This window comes from Salpingoeca rosetta (assembly GCF_000188695.1).
Source record: "Salpingoeca rosetta unplaced genomic scaffold supercont1.81, whole genome shotgun sequence".
NCBI classification, from domain to species: Eukaryota; class Choanoflagellata; order Craspedida; family Salpingoecidae; genus Salpingoeca; species Salpingoeca rosetta.
Window position 1 is genome coordinate 1 of NW_004754853.1, and position 5,577 is coordinate 5,577.

Genomic DNA, 5,577 nt, shown 5'->3' on the forward strand with positions numbered 1-5,577 from the left:
GGCACGTTTGCGGTGCCACCCGCGAGGCACTGGCGAATGGATCCGAAATCCGTGATCTTGGCACGCAGTCGCGATGACACCAGCACATTGCCGCTCTTCAGATCCCTGCAGTGCATGCATGTGTGTGTGAATGTGTGTGTGTGTGTTTACGAATGTGTGTGTGTGTGTGTTTACGAATGTGTGTGAATGTGTGTGTGTGTGTTCAGTGATGGTGACGACCCGCAGTTACACAACAATGACCAACGCCACAACGCCGCCACAACCCGTTCCCCCCCCCAACTACACACACACACGCACACACATATATATATATATATACACACACACATACACACACACACACACACACACACACATACCTGTGCACTTGATCCAAACTGTGGATAAAGGCCATCCCACTCGCAACATCGCGCAACAGCCGCAGCTTCAGCTCCCACACCCCCGCCATCCCTTCTGCCTTCTCCTCCCTCTCTTCTCCTTCAGCATCATCATCATTGTTCCTCTCTGCAACCTCCTGCAATACCCGCGCCATGTCCTTGCCCAACAAGTCCTTGAGCGACCCCATCGCCACAAACTCCAGCACAAGGAATGGGCTGCCGTTGGGATCGGTGCCCGCCCCAAAGAACCGCACCACGTGTGGATGCCGTGTCCGCTGCAAGAACTCCACCTCCTTCTCAAACTCAACCACCGTGCTCTCGTCAAACATCATCACCCCTTGCTGCAGCACCTTCACTGCCACCGTCACCGTGTCCCATTGTGCCGTGAATACCACGCCAAACGCACCCGCAGCAACCCGTTTGATCATCCTCAGCTCATCGTACTCGATCTCCCACACATCCTTCAGTGCATCACCTCCGCGGTGCACAAGCTTTGGGTTGATTACGAATGTGTGTGAATGTGTGTGTGTGTGTTCAGTGATGGTGACGACCCGCAGTTACACAACAATGACCAACGCCACAACGCCGCCACAACCGTTCCCCCCCCCCAACTACACACACACACGCACACACATATATATATATATATACACACACACATACACACACACACACACACACACACACATACCTGTGCACTTGATCCAAACTGTGGATAAAGGCCATCCCACTCGCAACATCGCGCAACAGCCGCAGCTTCAGCTCCCACACCCCCGCCATCCCTTCTGCCTTCTCCTCCCTCTCTTCTCCTTCAGCATCATCATCATTGTTCCTCTCTGCAACCTCCTGCAATACCCGCGCCATGTCCTTGCCCAACAAGTCCTTGAGCGACCCCATCGCCACAAACTCCAGCACAAGGAATGGGCTGCCGTTGGGATCGGTGCCCGCCCCAAAGAACCGCACCACGTGTGGATGCCGTGTCCGCTGCAAGAACTCCACCTCCTTCTCAAACTCAACCACCGTGCTCTCGTCAAACATCATCACCCCTTGCTGCAGCACCTTCACTGCCACCGTCACCGTGTCCCATTGTGCCTTGAATACCACGCCAAACGCACCCGCAGCAACCCGTTTGATCATCCTCAGCTCATCGTACTCGATCTCCCACACCTTCTTCAGTGCCATCACCTCCGCGTCTCGCTCCACCAGCAGCTGCTCCTTCAGCGCGTTGTCCGCCTGCAGGCGTCGCTGTCGTGTGTATGTGCGGTACGCGGCGAACAGGATGCCCTGGAACGCCAACAAGCCCGCCAGCGTGCCCAGCACCGCTGCTGTGTTGTCACGCTCGATCACACGACAGTGGCCACCGCGATGCTCGTACCCTTGCGCACACTGGCACGTGTAGAAGTAGCCCAGCTCTTGGGACCGGAAATGGCGGATTTGGAGCGCAATGCGTGTTTGCACATTGACAAACTGCAGCTGGCACGTGATGGGGTTGTCGGCCAACTGCAGAAGCCCAATGCTCGGTCGCCCAGGAACAAATGCAAAGTCGTGAGTCAAGTGTAGGCCTTCTGCTCCCAACACAACGACCTCCGACAGCACACTGTTCACGACGCTGGGTCGATTGAGCTGCGCATTGTCGCTCAGGTCCAGCACATCCACACCCCCAAACGCCAAGCACTGGGATAGCAGCTGCCGCAAGCGTGCTGTGTTTGTCAAGTCCCCAGTCTGCCAGTTGCGTGCAACAACCGTGCGTGTTCCAAGCGACGTGCACAGTCCACGGAACAGCGGCACCCGTGTGCCACTGATGTCCAGCACCTCTGCTGACGGCACCTGCAGCTGCTGCAGATGTGGACACCCGGACACGTTGAGCTGCTGCACACCGCCGACACTGCTCACGCTCTGCAGCTGCAGGTTGTCTTGGAGGAAGACGGCGTCGTAGGCCACGCCATCGCACAGGCGCACGTGCGTGAATGCCGTGTTGGACAGCTCAAAGCGGATGACATTGTCGTGAAGGAGGGCGCAAATGTCCTCCAAGGGAAAGGAGACTTCGTCCATGCCACTCCAGCCAAGGGAAAGCTCGCGAAACGCAAGTGTGCCTGCAGTAGCAGTCTGCACCAGGCCGAGCAAAGGCGTCACGTCCATGTTCCTCATGTCCACAGCGACGAGCTGCTTCAAGCCCGGCAGACTGCCCAAATCACTCAACGCAACTGAAGCGAAGGGTACGTCGCTGGCCGCCGCAATCTCCAGCCTGTGCAGCAGCGTCAGCCGCAAGAGCGGCGTCACATCCAGATGTGGAATGCGGTGGTTGGTGAGTGCCACTTCGTCAAGCTGTGGATACCCAGACACATCTGGCTGGGCTGTGAGGGGATTGTTCCTGAGGTGAAGGGACAGAAGGGACGGCAGCTCTCGAGGCGGAAACGCAGTGAGGAAGTTGTCGGTCAGCGACAGGTGCACCAGCCGCGTCATGTTGCGCAACGCGCCTGCAGGTATAGTGGTGATGCGGTTGAAGCTCACAACGACACTGGTCAGCTGCGCATGGTCGCGCAGCGAGAGCAGGACGGATGAATCCAACGCGTTGTGGTGGAGGCTTAAAATGGTCAACCTCGGTGCAGATGGCACGAGTGACGGGTCAATGACCGTAAGAGCATTGCTGTCCAGCTGAAGCCGCAGCAGCGTCTCAAGTGTTCCCGCCCAAAGGGCGTCAACGCGCGCCAGGCGGTTGTGGTTCAGCTCCAATCTCGCCAGCTGCCGCAGCGGATGGAAGAGGCTGTTTGGAACCTGACTGAGCTGATTGTTGTCGAAGCGCACCTCTCTCAGCACCGTTGTGTTCTGGAACAAGGCGGGCGGCAGGCGTTGAAGGTTGCAGTTGTTCATCGCAAGAATCTTTAGCCGCGTCTGGGATGAAAACACACGTGGCGGCAAGGTGTCGATTGGGTTGCTGCCCAGGTGCAACGAATGCAGCGTGCTCAGCGGCGAGAATGTTTGCTCCGCCAGTTTGGTCAGATCATTCTCAATCAAGTTCAGGATTCTCAGCTGGGTCATACCAGCAAACGCACCGTCCTCAATGACACCGATGTGGTTGTCGCGCAGCGTGAGGGTATCCACGTGCCTCAGCCCAAGCAGAGTGCTAGCCGTGAGCGTGGTCAGCTGGTTGCCTTGCAAGTCGACTGTGTTCAAGGCACCCAGATCGCGGAATGTGCCGTCTTCAATCTCACGGATGCCCATTCGGTGCACCCGAAGCTGTTTAAGAAGTGGTTGGAATGTTGGCTCATCGTCGCTGCAGCGTTGCGCGAGACGAATGACATGGCCGTCCGAGATGCGAATGTCGCGAACGCGTGCCAAAGGGTTGAAGATGTTGAGACACAGTGTGGGCCTGTGAAGCCCTGTAAGCCTGAGGTTGGCCATGATGTCCCACGTGCCGCTGTTGAGCAGCCACACCAAATCCTCCAAGTACACCGCCCCACTGACAAAAAGGCGCTGTGGCTCCCAGGCTGCCGTCTGTTGCCGCACGTATTCTGCGGCGATGGTGGTGTTGAAGTCGGGGTCAGGCTGCGTGGTGAGGGCGCCCAGCTCTTCATCAGCATCCACAATCACTTCCAACGTACTCGTGGGAACAGCAGTGGGAGGCGAGGTGCAGTTGAGGAAAAGCAGACTGGACAACGTGCACACGGCGTGCGCTGCATCGAAGTTGATCTCGTTCCGGCGGGTCCTGGACCGCGACTGTCCACGCGGAGCAGCTGATCGCTGGTGTTTCTGGACGCCAGGTGGTGGTCGTGACAGCGGAGGATCTGCTGCGGATTCACCGAAGAAGTCACCGTTGCTTGGCGTTCTTGGCGTTGGCACGTCTGCAGCAAGTGGCGTTGCTTGGTGCGCTTGCTGTTCCTTGACAGGATGAAGCTCATCTGAGTCAACTCCTCCACTGCCGCTGTCACAGAAGAAGGTGAGTGCACGTTGCAGCGCGGTGGCAGTTGCTTGCGGTTGGGGTGGGTCAGACGCCCCGTCGCCCGTCCTGTTGTCGCTCTTGTCGTCGACGTCAGTCGTGTTGTGAACGTGGGGTGCACCGTGAACGAGTTGCAGCAGTTGCCGCAGCTCAGCCTTGGCCTCGCGGCACAGCGTGCTGTGCGCAGAACAGCCAACGTGCAAGATTGACGCAGCAGATGATGCGATCGAATCCGGATTCAGGGACTCCGGCAAGCACAGTACATTAGTCTCAGCAAAAGGGTGCCTTGGTGGCGTCGGTATTGCTGTGTCAACCTTGGGGGTGACGCTTCCTTGCGCCCGCACACCACATGTCAGCACCGGCACCAACGCCAAGAGCAACAGGTGCAGCCATGCACAGGCAACAGCAGCTCGTGCTGCTCTTGTCTTCTTTGGCGAGAGCGAGAGGATCGACGAGGGCAGGGCCATGGCTGTCTTCTCTTGTTAGTCTTGTTGTGCGTGTTCCTCGAGTTCGTTGTCTGTCTCGTTGTGAGAGCAAATCCCTAAAATCCGCGTGCGTGAACGGGCCCAAACGTCTCAGTGATGGCTGTATTGTTGAATGCACTCGTCGCACGCGCGAAGATGAAGGTGCCAGAGAGACAGGCGCGCAGTGTACAGCGGCCTAGCGTTGTGAGGAGAGGAGAGATTGTCTGCCTCGTCTTTGATGATGATGCTGAGCGAGGTTGCGCTTGCTCCAGTGCTGCTTGTTGTGCGTCTGCGAAGACTGTGGAGGATGATGAAAATTGATGGTGTTATTCGCAAATCGCAAACACTCCACATCGCTGCTTGAATGTCTTCTCTGTTGTTGGTCTGCCTCTCTTGTTCTCTTCATCGTCTTGTCTTGTTATTACCTGTGGTTTGATGCACTTGCGAGCGGGATCTTTCCCTCTTTCTGGCATGTACATTTAGAGCGCGAGATGACAAGGCGCAAGCAGACAGCCACTCGCATGGGCAATCATACACAAACAAAAGCAGCGTCTCATCCCTTGTTCACATGCATCTTCATCTCCAACTCTTGAAACGACGGCCGTTCCCATGGGTTGTTGCCCACACACTTGAGAGTCAGCTGCACAAACCAGTCACGCACTACATGCACGCACATGCCGTGTCGGTTGTCGTCAACCACAGATGAGTCGCACGTGAGTTCCCCAACACAGCAGTGCCACAGTACAACGCAGCAGACAGCACACAGTTGAACAAACAACCAAGACACAGATGCGCAATT

General features: G+C 56.9%; 2 protein-coding genes across 2 annotated transcripts in view; both read right to left on the reverse strand.

Annotated features, from left to right (window-relative positions):
• Positions 1-19: 19 nt before the first annotated feature.
• Positions 20-4,781, reverse strand: PTSG_11439 (TKL protein kinase; the record flags this gene model as incomplete). The annotated part of the gene is made up of 2 exons (XM_004987486.1): positions 20-105; positions 1,069-4,781. Coding segments are annotated over 2 exons (3,799 nt in total), but the record flags the coding sequence as incomplete, so codon positions are not given.
• A 404-nt stretch (positions 4,782-5,185) lies between these two features.
• Positions 5,186-5,577, reverse strand: part of PTSG_11440 (uncharacterized protein) — a 924-nt gene continuing 532 nt past the window's right edge. Inside the window, exon 2 of the mRNA XM_004987487.1 lies at positions 5,186-5,438. Coding sequence (XP_004987544.1) covers positions 5,332-5,438 — 107 coding nt within the window. The 3' untranslated portion in view covers positions 5,186-5,331. The remainder of the gene's footprint in view (positions 5,439-5,577) is intronic.